Genomic DNA, 26,104 nt, shown 5'->3' with positions numbered 1-26,104 from the left:
AAACTATAAGAATATATGTCTTTGTGATATGGATATGTGAACATATAGTAAACATAATAATGATGCCCATGTTACGTGTCATGAGAGCTAGAGATATAGTTAGCATGCCAAGAGTCGAGGGTTCTACGTGGTCCTTCGGGACATATATGTAATTCTGTGGAACATATATGTGGTACTTCGGTACACTTATTTGGTCCATTGTATTATGTATATGGTTCTTAAGGAGTGGTCCTTCGGGACATAGTGGTCATTCGTGACATAGTGGTCCTTCGTAGTGATGACAAAAAAACTGAACCCATAAGGGAAAACCGAAAACCGAATTAAATGGGTCGGGTTCGGGGATGATAAACGGGGACGGGGACATGGAAAAACCGATTTTTTTAATCGAGGACGGGGACGGGTTTGGTAATCCCTGCCCCAATTACCCGAATACCCGACCCGATACTCTGCTCGATAAATATTAAAAATAAGTATTATATATATAAAATATTAATAAATTTAATTTAAATTAAAAAATATATATAATGGAGATTAATACTCTGTCATATTTGTATATTTTTGTTATTTTATATTATATAAGTAAACATAATTATACCATACTCAATATTATAATGTTTATATCGTACTTGGTGTCACTACTTTATTTACTAAAAATTACGGCGGGTTCTCAATTCATTAAAACAATTAATCATTTTGATTTTTTTAATCTAAGTTTTAGGGTTTCCAGCGAAATTAAAATCCAATTCCTTAAGAACGTGTTGCCCCTTCCCCCTTTCTTTCTCTCAAATCAACTCGTTGAGATCTATTGGATATCCGAAGGTTTGTAATTATAATTTTGTTTTATTTTTCTATTATCTATTTGATAAATTATATTTTATGCAAACGAAAATGTCTGCCATTTGATACCCGAGAAAACGATTCGGTTGTTTTTTTCGCTTAAATTTTCTTCGACGTCAATAGGCAAATAGTTCTCTTTAGGTTTAATACTGCAAATTTTAATTATCATTCATATATGTAGATTTTATTTCTCTTTAATTTTCAAGGTTATGAAATAGTCCCGTCAGTTTCAGGCTCTAGAGTTGCAATTTCTGATCATTAATAGCTACTTTTCTTAATGAAGTTTGTTTCAAAGCAATAATGGAAGGTCAACGATCCATAGATGATAATTCTAATGCACGAGAACAAGCACAATCACAAGCTGAAAGCAATAACATGACACAATTATCTCTGATGCCAAATAACCAATGCCCATCCATTTCACCCATAGAAGAAGAACATACACAAATCGATGATAGCAATGTTGGTACAAATAGTAGAAAACGAAAACTTACTTCAGTTGTATGGAATCACTTTGAGAAGGTGAATGTTAACGGTAAGGATAAGGCATAGTGTCGTTATTGCAAGAAAAAATTAGGAGCAAAAAGTAAGAATGGGACAAAACACTTTCATGATCATTTCAAGAGTTGTCCAATGCGAACTTGTAGAGATATACATCAACAAGTGATTGGGATGGGGCAAAAACCAATGGATGGACAAACAAATCTATCATGCTTAAATTTTGACCCCGGAAAATCAAGAAAAGATCTTACAGAGATGGTAATAGTGCATGAATATCCACTTGTAATGGTGGAACATCATGGGTTTTGAAAGTTTGTGGTTGGTCTTCAACCTTTATTTAAGGTTCCATCTAGGAATACCTTAAAAATGATATTCTCAAGATTTATGACTTTGAGAAAGAAAAAACAATGTGGTATGTTTATTTGTTTAATCAGTTTCTAATTTGTATCTTGTATTTATTTGGTTTCTAATTTGTATGTTGTATTTATTTCAGTCTATTGGAGAAGAATCGAAGCAAGATTGCCATTATGACAGATATGTGGACATCAAGTAATAAAAAAAGGTTTCATGTCAATCACATCGCATTTGATCGATGATAATTGGGAGATGCAAAGCCGAATAATGAGGTACTTTAAACTTACCTTTGCTAGCTAGGTACTAAATATAAGAACTAAATTGATTCTAATTACTTATTTACTAGGTTTTTATACGTGCCTTGTCCTCATACTGCTGAAGTTCTTGCTGATGTGTTGTATGAATCTCTATGTGATTCGAACATTGATAGAAAAATATCAACAATTACAGTTGATAATTGTAGCACAAATGATCTGATGATTCATTTATTATTAGACAAGTTGTCTTTGAACTCGTTGATTTTAGGAGGAGAGTTATTTCATAAGAGATGTTGTGCACAAATCATGAACTTGATAGTTCAAGATGGTTTATCTGTTATTAGGGATGAAATTGAGAGAATTAGGGATAGTGTTTATTTTTGGAGCACAACACAAAAAAGAATAGAAAAGTTTGAAGAAGCGGCTCGTCACTTGGCAATTGATTGCTCAATAAAATTGTCTCTTGATTGTAAAACACGTTAGAACTCGACATATTTTATGTTGAGTGTTGTCATACTGTACAAGGATGTTTTCAAACATTTAAAGCAACGAGAAGAACAATATAGAAGTTTACAAACAGATAGAGATTGGGAGTTAGCTTTAAGTATTTGTGGAAAATTGCAACTGTTTTATAAGGTGACTTTGATGTTTTCAGGTACCAAGTATCCTACGACTAATGTATTTTTCCCATCCATATGTGAGAAAAGAATTGTATTAAGTAAGTAGAGTGAAGATCGAGATAAAGTGATAAAAGCAATGAGAGAGAGGATGTTTGTTAAGTTTGATAAATACTGGTAAGTTATACATGGAGTTATGGGAGTTATAGTTGTATTAGATCCAAGATACAAGTTCAAAATGATAGAGTATGTTTTCCCGAAGATTTATGGTTTTGAAAAGTCTGATGTTGAAATTGTAAAACTAAAGGAGCATGTGTCTCGTTTGTTTCAAGATTATGAAACTTGTAGTTATGAAAGTTCACGGAATCGGGATGTTGATTCAAGTCGCAACACTAGTGACATGGAGGTGGAGGGGGGGTTTTCAACGACTATTTTACATTCATTGAAGAGGATAATCATACATGTATCACTATATGAGTTCGTTTTATTTATATTTTGATTGTTTTATTTATCTTTTAAATGTATAAAATTATTATTCTAGGTATCACGTCGGAGCTTGATCATTATCTTCAAGAGAAAGTAAGGATACAAAAATCGGAGCTTGATATTTTGTCTTGGTGGAAAACAAATGGTTTCAAGAATCCAACATTACAAAAAATTGCCCGAGACATATTAGCAATTCCAATATCCACTGTTGCGTCTGTGTATGCCTTTAGTACAAGTGGTAGATTGGTGAGTCCTCATCGGAGTCGTCTTCATCCAAAGACGTTGGAAGCGCTAATGTGTGCCCAAAGTTGGTTAATAAACGAAATAAGAGGTAATCAATCATTTCTTTTACTTATAAGTTTATTTTTTTCAATTGTATTGTTGATATGATATGTTATATAAATTAATAAATACAACAACTTGTTCACAAGAGTCCGAAGCATATTGTAAAAGCATCGAATATGATTTTGATGAAGGTGATGAGTTACTAAATTGATATACAAGTTATACGTGATATCATTAACTTTTTTATATAAATTTTGGTGGCTTATAATTTTTTTTTTTGTAATTGTAGCAATCGGGAGTCACAACTGTTTGATGACGGTGGTGGTGTCGTTGACATGACTTGGAAGCTGGAACTTTGGAAGAATGATTTCGTTTATGAAAGTTGAAACATTATATTATTAGTCGTTGTCATTATATTTGTCTATTTGAATTGTTTTGTTTTTATATTTTGGATGCATTTAGTGGTGTTTGGCATTTCAAGTAAGTTTAGATCCAATAATGACATTATTTTTTAAATAACTTGTGTCATTGTGTGAAATTTAAACGGTAACGAGGATCCCCGCGGTGAAAATAACCATCTAAGGTAAACGGTTATTTAAACGGGTAATTTTCATCGCGGTTATCCCCGCGGTGAAAATTACCTGTTTAAATAGCTGTTTATGCTAAACGAGGATACCAGTTCCCCACGGTATTCCCTGATTACCAGATAGGGATCCCCGTTTAAATCCCCACGGTTTTTTAAGCGAGGATGGGTACAGATTTTTTAAACGGGGAAGGGGATAGAGGAACCAATCCCCGGCTTGAAACCGTCCAATTGCCATCCCTAGTCCTTTGGGACAAATATACAGTGCCCCTAATGGGAATTTATTCGAGCTGTGGTGACAACATCAGTGCACAACCTCAAGGACTCACATATCTTCAGTTCTCCAAAGTGTACATGGGCCAATAAAGAAATAATATACATAAACTTAATATGATTGCTATATGTGATTGAACATTTGGATATGAATGTATGAGTTTATTTTATTGCATATGCTATAGGTTCTATGTGAAATATGTTGGTATGATATATTGAAATGTAAGTGAATATAATATAATTATATGATATGTTATAAGTAATTTCATAAAAAACCTATTGAACGCTATACATATATATATTGGTAATGGAGTGGTGGACTATATGATTAATGAAAATTGAGATAAAGCAGATAGTATATTAACTACGAAACATGTATATAAATAAGTATAAGAGTATATTAGATAAGTTGTGTAGGAAGGTTTATACGTTTAAAATAGAACTGTGAACTAATCTTGCTAAATTAGTAAGGGATATGAAATTTAGTATAAGAATTTAAGAAATTGTATGAGAATATCAGGGGAATCAAATAACAATAAGTAATGCAAATGTATGTTTATGAAATGAAGATTAGGTGAGGAATGAATTAAGAGAATATAAGAAATTAGTATGCCAGAATATGATATAGAATGCAACGAGAACTTATGGGTAAAATGTTAAATAGAAACATATAGAAATAAGATATAAGATATGTAGGATTGTGATCAAAATTACATGATTAGGAATAATGTAAGTAAACGACTTAAATGAAGATAGTAGAATGTGATATAAGCTAGGTAGTATAAATTAAATGATTATAAGAATATGAAATAGTAAAACTCATATGTGATGATATAATGTTGTGTATGTATGTATTTTTTTATGAAGTGGACATGAAGATGTATGTTATAATAGTATTAATGATTCATGCATTGCTAGAAGTTATAGATTATATTATAGGTTTTATTTGTCTCACTAAGTCATAGACTTAGCGTGTAAGTGTTTCACACGTAGGTTCTGAAAAGTGAAAAACGATGAGGAGCAAGATAGGTCAGATTCTCCTTACCATAGATCAGATCAGAATTTTAGTTGAGTATATGTATTCTGTTATATAGAGTGTAGTTGGCATGTAGTTTAAATATTTAAATTGTATAAGTTCTTATATGTTTTTAAAAACAATTGTTTTTAATAAATGAAAAGTAATCATTTTCTTGAATTATGAATTTGAATTTTTGTCATTTTATAAAGGAAAATATTTGAAAAGTCAATGTGACACCTCAGACTCGGATACGAGTTGGGGTGTTACATTACATATATGTTCCGAAGGACCACGTAGAACCCTCGACTCTTGGCATGCCAACTATACCTCTAGCTCTCCTGACACATAACATGAGCATTATCTTTATACTTATCACATATTCACTTGTTCATATCACATAGGCTCACAACTTCTTATCATATCATTCACATCTTATGACTTAACTCTTGTGATCATGTAATCACTGCATTTATTTTCATATAACTCTTTTTCACATAAATCACATATTACATATAGACACATAGATCACTTCCACATAACTTATATTAACTTTCCAAGTCATTTCATATTACTTGTCACATATATCTTATCACATAACTTATCTTTTATACTCATATAATTACATGTTTTACTCCATTTCACACATAGTCTCATGGTTTATTATCACATAACATGAATACATACAAATTTTATAACATATATCACATATACTCATATAAATACATGCTTATACTTATGAATTCATGCATTCTAAGGTAGGAAATAGACTCGTCGCAAGTATTATTTCCTCTAAACATTATATACTAACTAGTATGCACTGACCTGGCCTCACTTGATTTCCAAAACCACCTCTATGATTTCCTCTCTTTGAATCGAATCCTAACTCTGAGGTTGTTTCGGAATCTTCTTACACTTGATATCTACATAATAATACATTTATACACATATCAACATTCCAATATCATGATTCGAATCCTTAATTTCTTGGACTAGAAGAAAGATTAAATTTCCTTTTCTACTTAAAGTAGTATCGGTACCCTCTGTAGGGTATTGATATTTCCCTAGTTGAGGTATCGATACCTTGCCTAGGTATTGATACCCATTTTATATTCTGGAATTCTCGTTCAAAGATGGTATCGATACCGTCCTTATAGTATCAGTACCCATTGGTATCGATACATCATGAATGCCTTCCTTATTTTTACTCTTGAAGTATCGGTAACTGATGAATCAGTACCGATACCCATAGCCCAGATTTTCCTTTTTAAGCCCGAAAATTACTCCATATCAAATTAAATCCTTCATATCTTAACCCCTTTAATACTCTTAACTCACATATACATACCCAAACCAATTCCTATGCATTTAATACCTCTTTATCTTTAAAATCCCATTTTCAAAATGGAAATAAAGAATCATATCAAATTTTCTATATGTTCTAATTTCAATTCTATCAATTCATATTTCTTAATTCAACTATTGACAAGTCAAATTTAGCTTCCAATTCTACTTATCAACTCTTTTATAAGATTTCATTTAAAAATTCCTAAAATTTAATCTCTCCTAACTCCTTCATTCTTTGATTTAAAGTTAACTTAAGCTTTCCATAAACTAAGTATCATCTAAAGAACATAAACCAACTTAAAATTTAATGAAAAATCCCTTAACAAGGAACTCACCTTTTCCACTTAGCTTCCACGCCGGAATGAAGAAGAATGAGAAAAAGAAAAAGAGAACTCTGGAAACTTAAATTTGCTTCCCTAATTCCATGTGATTAATTCCTTTATAAAGGAATAATAAAAATCTTTATTATGAAATGACTATTATATCCTTACTTTATTAAATATTTACTGAACAATCCTTCACTAAGTATTTTTGATTTAATCCTTAAACTTTTTAATCTTTCAAAATCAGACCTCAAAGTTTTAAAACTTCCATTTTGGTCACTATCCCTAATTTTAGGATGTTACATACCTATTTAAATAATATATTAGCGTTAAGGAAATTTTTTTATTGCATTAATTTGTTTATACATTATTTATCAGTGAATACAAAAATAAATTTAATAAGTTCATTGGTATTTTTTTTTCAATTTTTTAAACTGTACGATCCAATTGAAAACCTACTAATAGGGTGACTTACAAGTAATTTACCTTATAAATATACAAGATAAAACATACTTAAAAATCTGAGATCCAAGTAATTTACCTTATAAATATACAGGATAAAACCTACTAATAGGGTGACTTACAAGTTTAGTACTTAAACTATCAGTTTTAGTTTGTTTTAGTACCTAAACTTTTAATTTTTTTTAAAATCATACATAAAGTTTAATTTTTGTTTCATTTTAGTACCCGTTCAAAATTGAACATTAAATTTTGAATTTTGTTTTGAAAGTTTAGGTACTAAAGCATACCGAAATTGGTTGTTTATTTAAGTTTTTGATAGCAGGGTTCTAAAATGAAATAAAAACTAAATATTAGGTTTAATTTTGAAAAATTAAAAATTGAAGTACTAAAACAAAATAAAACCGATAGTTTAAGTACTAAATGTATAGATTACACTAATATTTAATACATTGACTTATCATTTAAGAACCATCCATCCAATTCAATATAAGAGTAAACTTATCAACGGTGGTGGGTGTGAAGAAGAAAATCATTTTATTTAAAATGGTACACTTTTTAAAAATAAAAACTAGTTAGTGTACTAAGGTTGATAAAACTTTTAAGTTTTTCTCACTCTTAACTGTTTTTCATTGATCAGAATTAATAGCTAACAATCATCGGTGACCCTTTGAAGGTTAATTGTTCATTCATTTCGTTTCTTCATATTCTTTTCTCATACTTTTTTCATTTTCTTTTCTTTTTCAGTTTAAGGTTTTATTTTACAAATTTATTTTGTAGGTCTAAATTTTTATTTTATTTTATTTAATAAAAATTTCCTATTTCTCATAAAAATAACATGTTTTTGTAGTTATGGTAGTATTTTTCAAAATTGAATTTATCGACACCTCTTAAGTTAGTTTAGTTATTTTAGTCACTTGAGTTGATTCTTTCATATTGACCGGTGCTCGCAATTTGAGCCGACCAATTCCCATGGAAACTACTAGTGAATTATTGGGGTTTGTGAAGAGTAAAAATCGAAGAAACCAGATGATCTTTGATAGGGAATATGTTGTTGAAGGAACCATCATACGGCAGAGCCTGAGGCTATGCCAGGAAGCGATGAACGCACGAGAATGGAGCGAAAGTCGACCAGCAACTGCTAATAGAACTGCCAGTTGGAAAGCACCACTGGTTTGCTGGATAAAATTAAAGGGGTGTTCAAAATACTCGAACTGATTGACTCGACCTGTCGATCTACCGACTCGAACTTAAAAAAATCAGGAATTCTCTAAAAAAAATTACTTGAACGAGCTGGGTACCTGATCCGTGATTTTCCAGGGTAATTGGGTCGGGTCTGGGTCAATTTTTTTTATAATCAGGCACCAGACCCGACCAAGTAGTTTTAGTATATATATTTTAGTTTAAATTAAATTTAAATCCTTAAATTTTTCTTAGGTTTGCATCATGTACTTTTAAGTTTTGAATTTTTCAAATTTTTTTATTAATTTGTCATCATGGGATTTGAAAGAAAAAATTACGATCGGTTTTAATATTTTTAATGTTTTCTTTTTAGAAATAAACTTTATATATATCCTTAAAATTAACTTCAAATCACTATTTTTGTGTATGGATTGTATATTATGAACATTTAAATTTTTATGTATTTCCCGTGTGATTTTTTAAATTAAATTAAAAAATAAAAATATATATAAACTAAGTACCCATGACTCAAAAATACGATACCTACATTTTACAGATACCCAACTACTAAGTAGTCGGACTTAACGGGTTAGGTCACGGGCTGACAAATGTACTACCCGCAGAATCGGATACTGATACTTTGGGTACCTGATTTTGAACATCTCTTCTAGACACCGATGGAGCTCGACAAACCACAAACTGATTTAACTGCCTGCGATGGCACATTTCGTGAGTACCAGAGCAAATGGGTCTTGGGTTTTACAAAGGTTATCGGACGATGCTCAGGCCTTGATGCGGAACTATAACATATTTTAGAAGGACAATGCATAACGCGGGAGATGAATTTGAGAATGATTTTGATAAAAAAGAATAGCAAGGCAGCCTTTTCTGCAATCGATCGGGGACCAGGATCAAGTGAGGCATCATCAATCTTATGTAAAGAGAGTGGCAGCTACAATTCCAGTATGCTCCTAGAGAATACAACACAGTGGCAGATGGTATGACAAAGTTAGCATGGAGTCGCTCTTTACCGGCCCACATATTCGAGGAACCACCCATGGAGGTTCGTGACGTAGTCCACACGGAAGCTACGGGGGACAGCTAGTAGAGCTTAGTTTTTTTCTCTTAGTATTCAACAAAAAATAATTTCTAACTAATAAAATTTAATTGAATATTATCAATTATAATTTTTTTAGTACATAGGATAGGAAAGGCTGTAGAATAGCCTACATTCTTAAGATATTTCTTCCTTCAGCATCTGTTCGAAGAAGCGACAGAATCTTCTCCGGTGGTTCTGTAAGTATCTCCGGTGGTTCTGTAAGTATCTGTAATCTCTCCTCCCTCTCCAGAGCTAGATTCGCAAGTCGATCGACGCATCTGTTTCCTACAGGCCAGGTATGTCTGGTTTCGGTTATCCACCCTTCTTGGCAGGGTTGTTTACAATCTCTAATGAGAGTTTCTTGGTCTTCTTCAACAGAATTTCTGTTCAGCTCCTCCTCGATGCCTTTTACATCGAGTTCAACAATAATTTTGCTCGCTGGATTTCCCAAACCTTGTCTGAGAGCCCAAATCTTCACCAAATAGCTGTTGGATTTCCCAATTTGCATTAAGAAGCTGCCTTTCCAGTCGTCGCTAATGTCCCAGATAAGACCGCCTGCTGTTGCATTTCCGGTGGTTCCCATACAGGCGCCATCAGTGTTTATAATTTAAATTAATATTTAATATTACTTTATTTAAATATAAATTAAAAGTTTAAAATTAATTTAATATAAATTAAAGATATACCTAATTTGTAATAAAAATATTAAAAAGATAATTATTAGAATTTAAACTGTACGTCTTGTATTTATTATCTCTCTTGAAGAAAAGACTGCCATTTATAGGGCTTTTGACTTTTGACTTTGAATTTAAAGATTGCCGAAATTTTGAAGGGGCCACCGACATTATCAAATTAATTCCTGAACGAACCTCCCCCAACTTCTATCTGTATTTTTTTTTGGAATATTAAAAATAAAAATATTTAAAATTATAATAAAGATTTATAAATATAATTGTAAACCTAAAATATAATTATAATATTTTTCTATTGTCATTGAGATAAAAATTAGCCACCTAGATGACATAAGGACCAAAGAAAGAAATGTTAAAAACCTAACAAAAAATCGAATAAAATAAATATACGAACAAATATGATTGCATCAGTAAATGGACCACAAAAGGAGATAAAATTACTGAAATACTATCAATAAATCGTAAATCAGAGTCAAGTGATGTGAGTAAACTATCTACGAATGCAAAACGCGTATTCAAATCAATCTGATGGTCCAAAGCAGGGAAAATCATCATGATAACAAATAAAAACCATTTTGATAAGTCGTGGAGATATCGAATCCAACCCTAAGAAAAAAGATAAACAAAAAGCAACGATAAAAAATCGTAAATAACGACAAAAAAATCAGCTACCAAAAAGTAGATAAAAACATATCACAAAGACAGAGATAAACATGTCAAAAAGATAGAGAACATGTAATAAAGATATAATTATTCTTATTAAAAAAATAAAAAAAATAAAGAAAAAAGACAACCGATGGACGATAACCAACATTAAAATCGATATCACCGTCGGTTAAATAAAATAAAAGAAGAAAAAATTGGATTGATCAATAAAGTTGACACAAATTATAAAAAGGAAAAAGAGATAGAAAATGACTAGACTTTTTAATCACTTCTATCTGTATTTTAACAATTCATTAAATTCGATTAATTTAAATAACATAACTACATTTAAATTAATATCAATTTAATACAAAAATAAAATGTTAATGAAACTTTTTTTGTTTAATTTAATTTTAATACATATATATATATATATATATATATATATATATATAATTTTTTATATTTGATGATTGTAGTGAATAGAACTCGATTCGAAAAATTAATTCAACTTGAATTTCATACATTCGACTCACTCATATCGAATTTTTTTAAATAAAATTTAAATAAAAAAATATGACTTGTCAAGTTGATTAATTCAAAATTAATTAACTCAATTAACTTGACTAACTCAAATATTCCCTCCTAATTCTTCTTTTATTTTAAGCCTATATTTAACCAAAATTATACACATGCTACTCTAACATTGTAATATATATATATATATATATATATATATATATAAACATCAATTCCTATTTTCAACACTAAATTTATTTTTTATAATTTAATTCCTTAATTTTATATTTTATTGAATTTGAGTTTTACTGTTTTTTATTTTTGTAAATTTTTTCAATCATTTTTATATCTTTTATATTCTCATTAATATTTTAAAAAATATTTTTTAAAACAAAAATATAAATATATTTTACAATTTTAGATGACATTTAATTTATTAAATGACATCATAATATGAAAAATATGTATATATTTTATATGATTAGAGAAAATTGTTAAAATGAATCAATTCACACCATAATATTATATAAAACATTATGATTAAATTTTAATGCAAAATTAAAATATTTATTTTGACTCAATTCGACTCGATTTGAACTTCTTTTAAATAAATTTAAATTCTAAAATAAGATTCTTCAACTCTAACTCAAATTTTTTACTTAACTTGGTGAAATATTATAAATGGGCTAAGCTTTAAACATTGTTTTTTATTTTAAAATAATCATAAAACAAAATAATTAGTTAAGATTATTTTTGAAGGAAAATAATTAGTTAAGATTATTTTCCATTCTTGTAAGGGCATAATTTATTTTGGTAAATGTTGATTAAAAATGGAACGAAAACTCCATAAGCAACATTAATAGAACGCAAGACTCTTAATCTTATAATCGTATGATCGAATTTCATAATAGACAATTCATAATTATTAAAGATCTTTACAAAAATTACTCTCAACCTAACGTAATTACATCCTACTATCCTAACTCCTTTTCCCTATTACAAGAATAGGGTCATCTAATTTTACTGTTTAGATTTTTTTTCCATTTTGTCACAGCCTAATTCTCTTTCTCATCTCCCTTTTTTTTCATCTTCTCACTTGTTTTTCTTCCGTTGTATCATCAACTTCTCTTTTTCCCCTTTCTTTTTCTCTCCAAGAAGCCAAAGCAGGTTGCTTTTGATCTAACATGGAGAAAAGCCATGAACTTAAGCTGACCCAGATGAGGAAATTAGTTGAGAAACTTGGGTTTTCAGCAGAGGTACATAATTAGCTAATCACTGCCCATTTGTGAATGAAATGGTAATATTTATATACTTCGGTTCAGTGTTTTTTGACCCCCCTTTTTTGTTTTAGAGATATGGGGATCCCACGCTCATGAGGTTCTTGATCGCAAGATCAATGGATACTGATAAAGCTTCGAAGATTTTTGTCCAGTGGCTGAAATGGAGGTCGTCTTTAGTTCCTAATGGGTTCATTGCAGAATCTGAAGTGCCTGATCAATTAGAAGCTAGAAAGATTTATTTGCAAGGTCTTTCGAAAGCAGGATATCCAGTCATGATTATCCAAGCTTGCAAGCATTATCCACCCAAGGACCATGTGCAGTTCAAGAGTAATTAGTTAACCTAATCTCATTGATTTCACTGTTCTTTGTCATGATTGATCAATTTTGCTTATATTTTACTGTACTTTTTTCCTAGTTGGAAAGGAAAAAATTGCCCATAATTCATACCCAAGGTACAATCAAGGATGGAGACTCAGTGAGCAGGGTGGTGGGGTAGTCACCCCTAATTGTTTTAAATTAGCATATACGCTAGATTTTTTTTTGTGATTTCTATTGATAATTTATATTTGTCCCTAAAATTTTAAAATTTTATCACTTAACATCAAATCTTGCATCTGTACCTAGATAAAAATACGATCAACCTTGCCTGAATTAAGGTGGGACATGATGGGGAAGCCACATACATCTGGGGTCTAAAAACTTTTTTAATCTTGTTCATTGTTTATTTATTTTTATAATTTGGCCGTTCATAAATGTCACTGTTTAATCTGTGGTGCTTTAAAGTATTTTTTTATATTTGCTCTGAACTTCATGAATTATTATTAAATTAGGAGATACTACACTTAAGTGTATGATTTTGTTCTTTTGTTGCAAGCAAGTTTCCTTTTTATCTTGCAAAATTTACTCTTTTACATGTTTTGTGTATCTCTTGATGCAGAGTTCGTGGTTTATCTGCTAGACAAAACCATAGCAAGGTATTCGTCTGATAGTAAAGAAAAACCAAAACAAAGGAATTTGTTTTGAGATACAAGATCCAAAGACTCATGTTTACACATATTTTATACTGTTTAGCTGCTTTTATTATTATTTTTTCGACTCACTGAGTTGTGTCAATTTCAGTGGCGTGAAAGGAAGAGAAATCGGAAACGAGAAGTTGATAGGCGTTCTTGATTTTCAAAACATTACATACAAAAATGTCGATGCACGTTCACTGATAACTGGATTTCAGTTCTTACAGGTAATGTATGCTTTTCTGAAACATGTTCAAAAGAACATTGCTTTATGTGGCTTACATGAGAGACACAGAACCAGGGTAAGGCTTGGTAAACATTAAAAGAGAACAGCTTGTCGAGTTTTGGCTGAAGGCAATGGCAATCTATGTAATTGTTTTAATAGTTTTGTTGTTTACCCCTGTCATTCCTCAGTTAATATTACATATCCTTAAGAAATGCATAAACAATCTGAGTTTAGACTCCATGGAAATTTATTTTACTTCCATAGGTTTAACTTATGTTACTTGAACTCGTGTGTATGTGTGGGATATGTGTATTTTTCTGACTAGGATATGTGTATTTGAGTCGGAAGATCATGGCTCTGTACCATGTTTGAAAATGCTCCTGATACGCTTGTTCGACTGGTAACCTTCACTGCATTTTTCTTCGCTTCTTCGTTGGTGCTAATCTTCACTTAATGCAGGCATATTTCCCTGAGCGCTTGGCAAAGTGCTACATCGTGAACATGCCGCGGTTTTTCGTTAGTGTTTGGAGGATGGTTTCTAGCTTCATTGAGAAAGCAACACTCCAAAAGGTACTCTCTATTGTATCGTCTTTAGGGGATCCAGAACATAGCTTAAGTGGTTCATGCATTCATTTTAAATGCTTGCATTTAGCATGTATGGGATTTGAATCCTGACATTCACAATCCTTTTAAACTGAATCTTACTTTGATTGATTCATGTCGAGCTACGGTTTTGTTTGTTCATAATACTCTTTTAATGTTAATAGTAGAAACATAATGTTAAATGCAATAGTTTGACAACACAGTGAATGCTGATAGTACTCTTTAGGGAGTTCAGAACATAGCTTTAGTGGTTCATACATTCATTTTCAATGCTTGCATCGAGCAGGTATGGGATTTGAATCCCAATATTCGTGTCGAGCTACGGTTTCATTTCTTCATAGTACTCTTTGAGTGTTCATAGTAAAAACATTATGTTAAATGCACTAGTCTGACAACACAGTGATTACAGATTGCAATTCTGACCAATGAAGATGAGAAGAAAACCTTCATAGAGGAGATAGGTGAAGAAGTTATGCCGGTCGAGTATGGTGGCAAGGCGAACCTGAGAGCTATCCAAGATGTAGAAGTTCCCCCGTTGGAAGGTTGATCGATCCTCCGACACCAAAATTTACAGGCCATAAAGTGTTTGCTTTTAACTCAAACCCATTGAAGATTTCAACACGATCGAGATTAGTTAACTCTGTGGCTGCCATTGAAGGTGCTAATAAGCTTAAACCTTCAACCGGTCAAGGTTGCTGTCATTAATGCACCTCTAATCCGATTATATTGTGTGTTAAGCTTAGGACCTTTCTTTGAAGGAAAAATCATGTCATTCAACTAATTACCTTATCCCATATATAATATCACATTATATTTCCTTTTTTTTTATTAATATCATATTATATTTCAATCTGCCAGAAGGTTGATGTTTTCTTGTTTGTTCTACTTTATTTTTATAGAGTAAAACCTTCTTGGCATCTTAAGGCGTAGGGTTCATCTTTTCTGCCAAAATTTGAACTTTGTTGTATCTTCTTTAACACTTTCTTCATAAGTTATATTTTCGTAGTCATTTCTCCGTCTATCAAATTTCGAAGTCCTAAATTTTATATCCTTTAACTATTTATAATCCCTTGATAGGATTACTAGCAGACTCGTGTAATCTACCAACTAATTTTATTAAATGACAACCAAATTATCTTGTCAACTTCATAATCTACCAACTAAGTTTACTATTTGACAACCAAATTATCTTGTCTACTTATAAATAGTAATCGTAACTCTAATCCTAACACCAACATTAAGATCATATATATATATATCATCATCATCATCTAAGGTTAGAGAAAGGAGGAGTCTCTATCAATCGATATGTCTCGACTCTTTATTAAATATCTTCTTCAAGTCGCCTATTTTTTCTTTTCCCTTGCCTGAACAATTATTTGTGACTCTTTGTCCAAATAAAAATAGATAAATCGTCAAAAATCACCACAATCTCATGTCTCTTATTAATAAACATCATAAGTGATATTTGATTTCAAAGTTTAACTCCACTGGTACACTAATGAAAAAAAACACTCTATTAGTTGATTTAATTTTTTTAGTTTAAATTTTAACATTTGCTAGAAATAAATATGAAATCCTTTTAAATAAAAGATGTTACTATTAGATTAAAAATATTAACAGTTATTTTAAAATTTTAACTGAATACAATTAATCAAATAAAGATTAAAAAACTAATTTTAAACCTGATTGAATTATATATTACATTTTTATTGTATTTTTAAATATATATAAAAGAATCTATATAATATATAATCAATTATCTCTAGTTTAATAAAAAAAAAATCTGTAGTTATATATGAAAAAGAAAAAAATCTAATAAATCAATTTCGAAACTTTAAGGGTTGTTTCATTTTAGAAAATATTTTGTTTTTTGTTTTTATTTTCATAAATAATTTTTATTTTTCAATTTTTTTAAAATTAAAAAATATGTTTGGTTAATATAAATGAAAATTTCTATTCAGAAATAAAAATAGTTAAAATATATTTAACATCTATTTTTTTTAAAATAGAGATGCATAAATAATTATTAAATAATTCTATTAAAATATAATTATTAAAAATATTCATTACATAAATTTAATAGGTGAGTTATGCAAATATAAAACAATAAAATTGATAAGAAATTTATAATAAAAAATATTTTAGTTTATAATAAGAATATAATGTTGATGCATATTGTACATCAATTAAATTAAGAAAATACACAAAAAATATTGGTGTAAACAATAGCACATAAAAGTGTCTTTAAAATAAAAAAAATATGTTTATTGGTATTTGTAGACACCCGTTTTTGTCCGGGTCTACAAAAACATTTATTTATTTTTATTATTATTAGTATTATTACTTATTATTAATTAATTATTATTATTACATTTGTGCAGGCTGACACAATTCAGTAGCCCAACAAATTAAACCTAGCAGCACTTAACCCACGTATCTCAACCGTTCCTATTCGCGGGGAGTTGGTTGTGCACTCACCTCACGTCTTTTGTGGGAGGGTGAGGGAGAGATGGACACTTCCTATTTTTAGTAGCTGCTGGGGTTATATAATTGGTTGGATATAGCAACAAAGAGGGGGACCTGCGCAAAGGAAAAACGGAGGGGGGAGGTGAAACAAAGTTAATATCTTGTATCACCTCTTAACCTCCATCACTCTTTTTTTCCTTCAAAACCAAACATTCAAAGAACAAGAAAGCCACCACCGTCCCTACGAACACGTTACTCTCTCCTTTTTTCCATTAAAAAAGGAGAGTGAATAAAGATGGAGATGGTTAAGTGTTTTATGATTGTTTTGCTTCTGGGTTTCTACCACTTGTCCACGGTAGCAACATCGGGGAGGGAGAGGAGCTGAGACAACTGACTGACTCTTAGGCTTGGATACATGCATGGATCAAAAGCAGACCCTGCAAGGCACAAGCTTGTCGTGGTGAAAGTTTAGATACTGAGCAAGGCACCAACGAGTCCTACCATTCAAAAGATCGTAAAATAGCTGGTGGATGAATTTATGCTTTCCAAATTATGTATCAAGCTTCTGTGGGTGCGTCGATGCTCACTGATTTAGTATTTTGGATCATTCTTTTTCCATGTCTGAGGTCCATACCGTACGGTGTGGATTTGGTAAGTAAGCCGACACTGCAAACTCGAATTTCAACTTCACGGAGAAGGATATTGGACTCGAAACAGCACAACTTACATTGGATTTCAACTTCACGACGAAGGATATCCAACTCCAAGGTTCAACTTCACTACGAAGGGACCATTTATTATTTCAACTTCACGACGAATGGAATCATGCTCACTAGCAACATTAACCTTTAGATTGGATTTCAACTTCACGACGAAGGATATCCAATTTCAGGCTCAACTTCACGACTAAGGGGCCTCCACAATTTCAACTTCACGACGAAGGATATCATGTTCATTTGCAACATAGCTCAAGGCAAGAAGGGTTATTTGTCAACCAAAGACCTTCGAGTACTACTACGCTCAGCTCCAAGCACATCATTTGCATCATAGCTCAAGGCAAAAAAGCTCAATGACAGCGAGGGACTACTTTCTAGAAGAATTTAAAGTCAAAATCTTTAAACTGAGAAGAAGACAAAGGCCTAGTTCCAGGAAGCCCAATCACATTTGAGAGAACCAGACAAAAATTGATTGTCTTTTTTCTTCTTTGCCCTATTCTTGTTAACACAAAAATGTGCAAAGAGGGGCAGCTGTAGACACCCGTTTTTGTCCGGGTCTACAAAAACATTTATTTATTTTTATTATTAGAATTATTATTAATATTATTATTATTATTAATTAATTATTATTATTACATTTGTGCAAGCTGACACAATTCAGTAGCCCAACAAATTAAACCCAGCAACACTTACCCCACGTATCTCAACCGTTCCTATTTGCGGGGAGTTGGTTGTGCACTCACCTCACGTCTTTTGTGGGAGGGTGAGGGAGAGATGGACACTTCCTATTTTTAGTGGCTGCTGGGGTTATATAATTGATTGGATATAGCAACAAAAAGGGGGACCTGCGCAAAGGAAAAACGGAGGGGGAGGAGGTGAAACAAAGTTAATATCCTGTATCACCTCTTAACCTCCATCACTCTTTTTTTTCCCTTCAAACATAAACATTCAAAGAACAAGACAGCCACCACCGTCCCTACGAACACGTTACTCTCTCCTTTTTTCCATTAAAAAAGGAGAGTGAATAAAGATGGAGATGGTTAAGTGTTTTATGATTGTTTTGCTTCTGGGTTTCTACCACTTGTCCACGGCAGCAACATCGAGGAGGGAGAGGAGCTGAGACAACTGACTGACTCTTAGGCTTGGATACATGCATGGATCAAAAGCAGACCCTGCAAGGCACAAGCTTGTCGTGGTGAAAGTTTAGATACTGAGCAAGGCACCAACGAGTCCTATCATTCAAAAGACCGCAAAATAGCTGGTGGATGAATTTATGCCTTCCAAATTATGTATCAAGCTTCTGTGGGTGCGTCGATGCTCACTGATTTAGTATTTTGGATCATTCTTTTTCCATGTCTGAGGTCCATACCGTACGGTGTGGATTTGGTAAGTAAGTCGACACTGCAAACTTGAATTTTATTCGGAACTTGTATTGTTGTGCATATGATTGAAACAATTTTAACTGAAAATGCTTATTGTTTGTGTGCACTCTGTCAATGATGTTTTCCTAATCTGTGACACATTTTTGAATGGCTTGCGGTTCCCCTTTTTCGAATTGTATTTTTTTTATGGACCAACATCTTCGTTTTAATCCAGTGGTCATGCTAGATTCATTGCTCAACTTGAGAATTTACATGGAACCATGCAACCCCATGCAACTTACATCATATTTTTTATTATTTTTAATTATTTTTCTTTTTTTATTAACTTTTTTTTATTGTTTTGTTATTTATTTTATTTATCATTATTATATTAATATTTTTTCGTATTTATTTTTTATTTTATAATCTAAACGATATTTTTGACTTTTTTGAGATATTTTCATTCGATCAAAGATAAGTAACTTGAATCGGGTTTTTAAATTTCAAATTAAATTTCAAATTTTCACAATTAAAGACAACCGACAAATCAATTGGTACCGAAAGGGCGGTTCAATGGGTGCTAATCCTTCCTTGACTGTAACCGACTCCCAAACCCAACACATTTATGGTACAACGCAGATCAGGTAAGATGGTGTCCGATCCACCTAAATGCTTTTAAAATGATCGGTGGCGACTCTAACTCATTATTTCAAGTCGAAGCCTAATTCCGGGGTCCAATCGAAAGACGATTCCGACAGCTTGGCGACTCTGCTGGGGACGGGTAAGTGAGTCAGGTCGAAATTAATTTCCGGTTGTCTTTGTGAGCGAAAATTATAAGTTTAAATTTTAATTTATTTATTCGATTCTTATTATTTATCCTTGATTATTTTTCAAATAAATAGTTGTACTGACATTTTTTCAATGATTTCAGATCTTTAACTTTTTTCATCTAAGGCTCTATAACCGAGCTCCGAACCCGTTCTAAGTGGGGGTGAAAGCGACGCATTCGTGTGAATTTACTCACCGCATATGCCTAGCAAGTAGCCTTCGGGATTCATATACCTTATGTCTTCGTGTCAATTTATTCTCCTCATAGACATAAGGGAATGTGTCATCTTGAGTTTAACTTAGTCCACACAAGCCTGTGACAGGTTTAGGACTAAGGGTCTGGTAAGCCCAAGGGGGCACCGGCAAGGAGAACTCGGGTACCGTTTTTTAGAACCTAACCCGGGAGACTATGGAGAAATAAAGCCTACCCCGAAACCCCATTACAAACCCTAGGACTTTTTCCACCCTAACCATGCTGTTTTTCTGTCTTTATACTTTTCTTTCTTTCATTCATTATTTATATTTTTATTTTACTAACTTTTTGCCTTTGTGTTTGTTTTTTCGCACTTGCATCATTTAAAAGAGGTGTTGATCCACCAAAAACGTGTTTGTTAAACATGAATAATCTGTATTAACGGACAAAGGGGTTGTAATACAAGAGATAAAAATACAGATGACAATCTACAAGGTGACTATGTGTCACATTCAATCCAGAAGACGTGGTGCCCACAATTGAAAAGTATATCACTCTTCTGCATTATAAAGGACTCAGAATGAACCGGGTCTACATCAAGCATAGTGAAAGTCTATCTTTGAAGAACTGATTGACAGAGGTTGCAGGGGCAAGATGAAGGTTACTGATATTAGGAGTCCCTTCAAATACGACAATGGAAAAACGATAGTTGAAATTGGAGAAAAATGCTGACGAATTCAAGAAACAGACAAATGAACTTCATATAGTTCCTATCAATTGAGGTCTCCAATAACGTATTCGTTGGGAATATATTCAACAAAAGATAAATGCCAGAGACCCAATCATTCGAGACTTCTTGGGCCAGTACAAAAAGCAACTCAACATTTGAACGGTTCATCCAGAGAAGCCAGAGCGGTTCGACAGGTTATTCAACCGGTGACAGACGTAAGCAGAAGACTAGTCAACATGTCAGAAGTTGTCATGATATTTTTTGTCTCTTAAAAGATAAAACACTTTTGTCCCCAATAAGGATTATTTATAATAATAGGCATGTTTTTGGATCAATGCCTCGAACATTTCATGCATCATGCATTCCTGCATATTTCGCATTATTTTTCTCTTTTTTTATTACATTCACATGTCTCATAAAAAATAAAAACATTTCGATCCTGTGACATATAAGGAGCTTTACCAACAGTTGTTTGACGGACATGTGATGTCACCATATCTAGAGAAATCCATGAAGCCCCCGTACCCCAGGTAGTATAATGAGAACACTCATTGCGAATATCATAGCAGTGTCCCAGGGCGCACCATCGAGAACTACTCCACATTCAAGAGAATCATACAGAAAATACATAACAAGAATTGGATCGACTTCAACAACTCGGGGCATCCAAGTGAGGAAGGCCATTTTATCATTTGAGGTATTCTGTTTGAGTTTGTCTTTTCATTTTTTCTCTTTTTGTAAGAACATTTGAATAAATTTATGTTACTTTAATGATGACGAGCAATGAATCACATTTGAAACTTGCAATTCTTTGAATATCAACTGAATTAAGAAGCTCTATAAATAGTTCAAAGTTACAAATCCCTGACAAAGTAACATGATTTAAAACAAGGACTTTGACATTACCCATAATATACACTCAAACATCGTACCCTGCTCTTGCAATTAACCAATGTGACCTTATTCTTTCATAAGGTGTGGACAATATGGGGCATCCTTTTGTATATGATATTACCATACTTTTTATTTAAGATGTTCAGTGATGATAATAATCTTCACAGATGGAATAGTCGAGTAAGCAAATCTAGTTTAGGTCAGTTGCTTTGAAATTAAACTCTAAAGAGGAGATTTCTTGACTTTCAAAAACATCTAGACTATAACAGGTTCTTCTTGACAATCTTAAGAAATTAAATCCGTAAAGCTGAGGTATTCCACTAAGGCAATTGGTTATAGAGGAAACTTGAAAGCCCTGGCCTTATGAGTAGATTACATTCAAACCATGACATTGCTCGGACACTTGGCAATTCGGTGTTTGCTCCATTACTTTTGTCAGGCCGAAGACTTTGTGATGAGATGAACCCTTCAGTTAACTTGATAAAAGTGATTATAATGTTAAGCTGTCCCTCTAAAGCAATTGGTTAAACGCCCCGGCTTTATGGATTCAGCTAGCCAGATAACGACAAATTAAATCAAATTTATCTAAGCGATAAATTTTCGGTAATGATGGACTAAGGGAGTTAAGAAACACCTGTTATAGTCAATTCACACGAGCACTCAAGAGTTTCATTTTTAGACCGATATTTCTGCACTACCTTTGTTAGAGGAGCTTACAAAACTTGAACAAATGGAAAATTTCAAAGAATCGAAACAGAGGGTCTAGTGATTGATAATGCTAGTTGCGTCATTTTATCTGCATCCAATTGAAATGCCAAGCCAAGTAAAAAGCATGTTGCAATAACATAAAAATGACAATTTTTTATGGCCGAAACCTTAGGTCAGCCTAAATCCAACTCATACCTTTGAACATTTGTCAAAGAGCTGTAACTCTGAAAGCATTAAAAAGAGCTATTGATTCATTTGATATACTTTGAACCCATGTTTACAGTTTGATTCAATTGCGAACAATATTTCACAACATTTTTATCATTTTCCCTCCTAAAACAAGAAAAAGGAGAAAAACATTTTCAAACAGAACAGTCTCAGATATGACAGGTCTGTAAAGCCAAAACTCGGAAAAGAGAATGGGGCACGATCGATTCCAGGGACCATTTTGGCAGACAAAACACGGGACTCCAGTCCACGAGATAAAACATAATTCATTCATGTTGGATGCATCTTAGACATACTTAGGTGCATCACATTTATCATTTTAGCATACAAGATTTTTACAGCTTTTAGAGTCAAATTTTGACTTCAGGATGAAGGATACTCGATTCGCAAGCGCCTTTAAATAACGATGGTGGTTGCTTAACTCAGCAGTGAGAAGCTACACCTCAACCGACTTGACATATCTACAGATCTCAGAACCAATTCAGATCAAATCCAGTTCAACTCAAACTCAACCATGAGCAGCATGTTTCCAGTTAACACTTTCAAGCCAGATTTCAATTCCACGACGGAAGATATCCGGCTGACAAAATTTGGCGAAAGGAGCCATCATTCATTTAAAGGAAATTTACAGCACAACTTAAGTCAAGAAAAACTGTCTGTCAATAAACAACCTTCCAATTTCATTCAGAGTCTATTTCAACTTCGCAGCGAAGGAAATTGGACTCGAAACGACACAATTTGCTCGAGAGTAGATTTCAACTTCACGACGAAGGATGTCTAGCTCAAAGCCAAACTTCACAATAAAGGGGTCATCCACGATTTCAACTTCACGGCGAAGGGAATCGTGTCCACCCGCAACATACAATACTTGGATTTCAACTTCACGGCGAAGGATATTCAAGTAAAGGCTCAACTTCACGACGAAGGGGCCATCCACGATTTCAACTCCACGACGGAGGATATCGTGCCATTTGAGGCTTAACTTCACGACGAAGGGGCTTCCCAATTTCAGAGCCAATTTCAACTTCACAGCGAAGGATATTGGACTCAAGACAGCACAAGCTCAACTTCACAGCGAAGGGGCGGCTGACTGTCAACAAACAACTTCCCAATTTCAGAGCCAATTTCAGAGCCAATTTCAACTTCACAGCGAAGGATATTGGACTCTATACAGCACAAGCTAAACTTCACAGCGAAGGGGCGGCTGACTGTCAATAAACAACTTCCTAATTTCAGAGCCAATTTCAACTTCACAGCGAAGGATATTGGACTCAAGACAACACAAGCTCAACTTCATAGCGAAGGGGCGACTGACTGTCAACAAACAACTTCCCAATTTCAGAGTCAATTTTAACTTCCCAGCGAAGGATATTGGACCCAAGACAACACAAGCTTAACTTCACGACGAAGTGGCCACCAACGGTTTCAACTTCACGACGAAGGGAATCGTACACATAAGCAGCATCCATCTCTAGAATGGATTTCAACTTCACAACGAAGGATATCCAACTCAAAGAAGGAGTGGCTGCTAATAAACTTTTCAATTTCATTCAGAGTCAATTTCAACTTCACGGAGAAGGATATTGGACTCGAAACAGCACAACTTACATTGGATTTCAACTTCATGACGAAGGATATCCAACTCCAAGGTTCAACTTCACTACGAAGGGACCATATATTATTTCAACTTCACGACGAATGGAATCATGCTCACTAGCAACATTAACCTTTAGATTGGATTTCAACTTCACGACGAAGGATATCCAATTCCAGGCTCAACTTCACGACTAAGGGGCCATCCACAATTTCAACTTCACGACGAAGGATATCGTGTTCATTTGCAACATAGCTCAAGGCAAGAAGGGTTATTTTCCAACCAAATACCTTCGAGTACGACTACGCTCAGCTCCAAGCACATCCTTTGCATCATAGCTCAAGGCAAAAAAGCTCGATGACAGCGAGGGACTACTTTCTAGAAGAATTTAAAGTCGAAATCTTTAAACTGAGAAGAAGACAAAGGCCTAGTTCCAGGAAGCCCAATCACATTTGAGAGAACCAGACAAAAACTGATTGTCTTTTTTCGTCTTTGCCATATTCTTGTTAACACAAAAATGTGCAAAGAGAGGCAGCTGTAGACACCTGTTTTTGTCCGGGTCTACAAAAACATTTATTTATTTTTATTATTAGAATTATTATTAATATTATTATTATTATTACTTATTATTAATTAATTATTATTATTATATTTATGCAGGCTGACACAATTCAGTAGCCCAACAAATTAAACCCAGCAGCACTTACCCCACGTATCTCAACCGTTCCTATTTGTGGGGAGTTGGTTGTGCACTCACCTCACGTCTTTTGTGGGAGGGTGAGGGAGAGATGGTCACTTCCTATTTTTAGTGGCTGCTGGGGTTATATAATTGATTGGATATAGCAACAAAAAGGGGGGACCTGCGCAAAGGAAAAACGGAGGGGGGGGGAGGTGAAACAAAGTTAATATCCTGTATCACCTCTTAACCTCCATCACTCTTTTTTTCCTTCAAAACCAAACATTCAAAGAACAAGACAGCCACAACCGTCCCTACGAACACGTTACTCTCTCCTTTTTTCCATTAAAAAAGGAGAGTGAATAAAGATGAAGATGGTTAAGTGTTTTATGATTGTTTTGCTTCTGGGTTTCTACCACTTGTCCACGGCAGCAACATCGGAGAGGGAGAGGAGCTGAGACAACTGACTGACTCTTAGGCTTGGATACATGCATGGATCAAAAGCAGACCCTGCAAGGCACAAGCTTGTCGTGGTGAAAGTTTAGATACTGAGCAAGGCACCAACGAGTCCTACCATTCAAAAGACTGCAAAATAGCTGGTGGATGAATTTATGCCTTCCAAATTATGTATCAAGCTTCTGTGGGTGCGTCGATGCTCACTGATTTAGTATTTTTGATCATTCTTTTTCCATGTCTGAGGTCCATATCGTACGGTGTGGATTTGGTAAGTAAGCCGACACAGCAAACTCGAATTTTATTCGGAACTTGTATTGTTGTGCATATGATTGAAACAATTTTAACTGCAAATGCTTATTATTTGTGTGCACTCTGTCAATGATGTTTTCCTAATCTGTGACACAGTTTTGAATGATTTGCGGTTCCCCTTTTTCGAATTGTATTTTTTTTATGGACCAACATCTTCGTTTTAATCCAGTGGCCATGCTAGATTCATTGCTCAACTTGAGAATTTACATGGAACCAAAGTTGTACTGTAAATACTAGTGCGGTTTTATTTGTTTCTAAAATTCAAAGATGATGTGACTATGCAGTTTGAAGTGCCAGATGTTGAGCCCTATGCTCTTGGTAGTAGACCCCCAGTAGTAACTCTTAATAA

The 26,104-nt window shown here is 33.2% G+C and overlaps 1 protein-coding gene across 1 annotated transcript; it reads left to right on the top strand.

Moving 5' to 3' along the window:
* The first annotated feature begins 12,540 nt into the window (after positions 1–12,540).
* On the top strand, positions 12,541–15,421 carry LOC120178806 (CRAL-TRIO domain-containing protein YKL091C-like). The gene is made up of 6 exons (XM_039184588.1): positions 12,541–12,730; positions 12,826–13,081; positions 13,692–13,728; positions 13,874–13,991; positions 14,450–14,560; positions 15,003–15,421. Exons 1-6 carry the CDS (start codon positions 12,659–12,661, stop codon positions 15,138–15,140), a joined length of 732 nt encoding a protein of 243 aa, XP_039040519.1. The 5' UTR covers positions 12,541–12,658; the 3' UTR covers positions 15,141–15,421.
* The last annotated feature ends 10,683 nt before the right edge of the window (positions 15,422–26,104 follow it).

This window comes from Hibiscus syriacus, unplaced genomic scaffold (genome assembly GCF_006381635.1).
Source record: "Hibiscus syriacus cultivar Baekdansim isolate YM2019G1 unplaced genomic scaffold, ASM638163v2 tig00112383_pilon, whole genome shotgun sequence".
NCBI lineage: Eukaryota > Viridiplantae > Streptophyta > Magnoliopsida > Malvales > Malvaceae > Hibiscus > Hibiscus syriacus.
The sequence above is the reverse complement of the archived record's forward strand: the minus strand, read 5'-3'. Positions and strand labels throughout refer to the sequence as shown.